General features: G+C 28.1%; 1 protein-coding gene across 2 annotated transcripts in view; it reads left to right on the top strand.

Moving 5' to 3' along the window:
- Positions 1-894: 894 nt before the first annotated feature.
- The window catches only part of LOC106329347 (agamous-like MADS-box protein AGL19), a 9,104-nt gene continuing 7,257 nt past the window's right edge, over positions 895-2,741 (top strand). The window contains exons 1-2 of one of the 2 annotated variants that reach the window (XM_013767992.1): positions 895-1,075; positions 1,309-1,526. In XM_013767992.1, the coding sequence (XP_013623446.1) occupies positions 1,345-1,526 (182 nt within the window). In that variant the 5' untranslated portion in view covers positions 895-1,075; positions 1,309-1,344. The remainder of the gene's footprint in view (positions 1,076-1,308; positions 1,527-2,741) is intronic. The other variant, XM_013767991.1, reaches the window with a different exon arrangement.

Raw genomic sequence — 2,741 nt, 5'->3', positions numbered from 1 at the left:
TTTGTATTTTGTCATAACAAAAATTTTAAACCATGGATCAGAAAATTTGAATGTGAGACTTTTAACAGTTTTAGTAATTTATAGTCATTTTTTAAAAATTCAAAATATAAAATATATATAAAAATCTAATTTTTTATAATATGGTTATTGTGATTTTTTTTAAATTATTTTAATAGTTGAAAATTAAACAAATTTGATAGAAGATACATTATTTTTTTATCAGATCTTTATTATTCAAAATCATTAATTGTCATATATATTTTAGCCACATTTCATATATATTTTTTTACCCACATTAGGCAATTCCGTAATCTTTATTTAATGAAATAATAAATGATATTAATAATGAATTTATGGTTATTTTAATAAAAAGCTTATTATATAATTAGATGGACCAACATATTTCTCTAATAATTCTAAGAATCATCCTAGTGATGACATGTGGCTACAAAAAGAAGTTGTAATGTTTCACAAATAATATATAGGGGATATATAGGTGGTACGAGTTATATATTTATACGTTTGTCACCACCGAATATACAATTTAAAATCCAGTAGAAATAAATTTCATAATCATGCTGTATATTGTCATCCCATTGGAACTTATTCTTTCCCCTCCCAGAATTATTTCAATTATTTATTATATTGCCTTCCAATTTGGATTTAAAGTTTACCAAAAGTAGAAAAGAAATTACGTAATACGATTTCTAAAAATAAAAGGGCAATGTACTAGTGAGCCCCAGGTCTACTGGTTTAGGGCTATAGGCCACCACTGTAGGCATATGATAAAAATGGCAATTTAATAAAAAGGTAAAAAATAAAAGGCTTTCTCAAATTTTTTTTTTTTTTTAACACATGGCTTTCTGAAATATATTAATCATAAACAATAAATAATTTCTTTCTCTCCCATCATTCATCATAAATCTAGGGCTTCTAGGAAGTTCCCAGCAATCTGTATCACCTCTCCCCAAGATTCTCTTCTCTTCTTCTCTTTCTTTTTTTTTGCTTTAATCACTCTTTCCACCCACATACACATATAGACACATCAAGCCAAGCGCATACACATACAAAGAGGGTAAATCTCGAAATCTCTCTTTAGGTTTTCGTGGATTCATTTTCTATTTAGCAAATAATTGTTCGCTTTTTTCTTCTAAAAGTCCAATTAAATATTTTATTTCAATTCAGTTTATATTCTTGAAAAATTATTAGTCTATGTCTAATTCATCTAATTAGTTTTAATTACTGGATATATACTATTCGTTTTATTTAGATAATTACTTTTTTGTTTGTTTGATTTGATTAAAGCAGAAGTTTTGGATTTTAGATTAAATAAGAAAGTAAAGGATGGTGAGGGGAAAGACGGAGATGAAGAGAATAGAGAACGCAACTAGCAGGCAAGTGACCTTCTCCAAGAGAAGAAATGGACTTTTGAAGAAAGCTTTTGAGTTATCGGTCCTATGTGATGCTGAAGTTGCTTTGATCATCTTCTCACCAACATCCAAACTCTATGAGTTCTCTAGCTCTAGGTATGTTCATATGTGTTTCTTATCCTATCCGGCTATCCCACTCTTTGCTTATCTACATTACTTGTGGTAAAATCGATTTACACTGATTGATTCGATTAGGGGCTAATTTGTAGAAGCAATGGATTAAATTTGATTATGTGATTGGCAAAGTCATGATAGAGAAAGTTCAAAAATAAAAAAGTCATGATAGAGAGTAATTCAATGGTGATTTTTGTTATTCTGAAGAAAAGTAGATGGGAGAAGAAAAATGGAGTATTTCTTATAGGATTGTAGTTAGTGTGGTAATCAGATTTACATGGCACCTACGATGTATATATATGTATATGTGTGCTTGTTGTGAGCCATCCACTTCTAGCTGTAGATGAGTTGATCTATCAGACTCTCTACTCTCTCTAATGAGCCTTTTATAATGGAAAGTTACAGATGCTTGATGTTTATCCATCTATACCAAAGAAAAGTCAATTATAGCTATCTATATATCTAGTCAGTTTTATTGTGTGGCAATATATATATGATTTTTTTAGCACAGTGTCCTTTAGCTAGTCAAATTAGGCCTATAGGTGTTACCAGAGTGTTCGTGAATTAGATAAAAATGCCATACTTGGAAGCAACGATAAATTTCCTCATTTAGACATGTGTAACATGTGTCTTTGAGCCTCTCTCCACATATATATACATACAAGTGTGCGTTTGTAAGAGTTTGGTTTTATCATGGTTTTTTCTACAGTTAATAGAATATATATACACATTAGTAAATACTAATTACTTCTACGCATGTTTGAACTTGTCGATGGATTACTCATTTATGTGTGAACAGACCTGTTTTTTTTTTTTTTTTATCAATAACAGAACAGAACAGACCTGTTTAGGCATGGTGAATACATGATATAATACATTTGTAGTCTATTATATATGGAGTCAATCTACATGCTTCTTTTGTATATTTGTGTATATAGATGAATCTATACTATTATTTGATAAGTGAATTTGCTTACTCGTCATGTTTTTCATGATTTTAGTTAATTTGTCTACTTGTCATGTTTTCCATGATATTAGGATAAATCATTAATTTAATTAATATGATTATCTTAATTATTATTTTAATATTTATATATTATCATGATATTAAGATAATTGATAAACATTAACCTATTCTATTGATAAATATATATTATATTATTTAAAAATATTTAAATATATAATTATCATGATATT

Source organism: Brassica oleracea, chromosome C3 (assembly GCF_000695525.1).
Source record: "Brassica oleracea var. oleracea cultivar TO1000 chromosome C3, BOL, whole genome shotgun sequence".
Classification (NCBI taxonomy): Eukaryota; Viridiplantae; Streptophyta; class Magnoliopsida; order Brassicales; family Brassicaceae; genus Brassica; species Brassica oleracea.
Note: the sequence above shows the minus strand (reverse complement) of the source record. Positions and strands in the feature narration are given on the sequence as shown.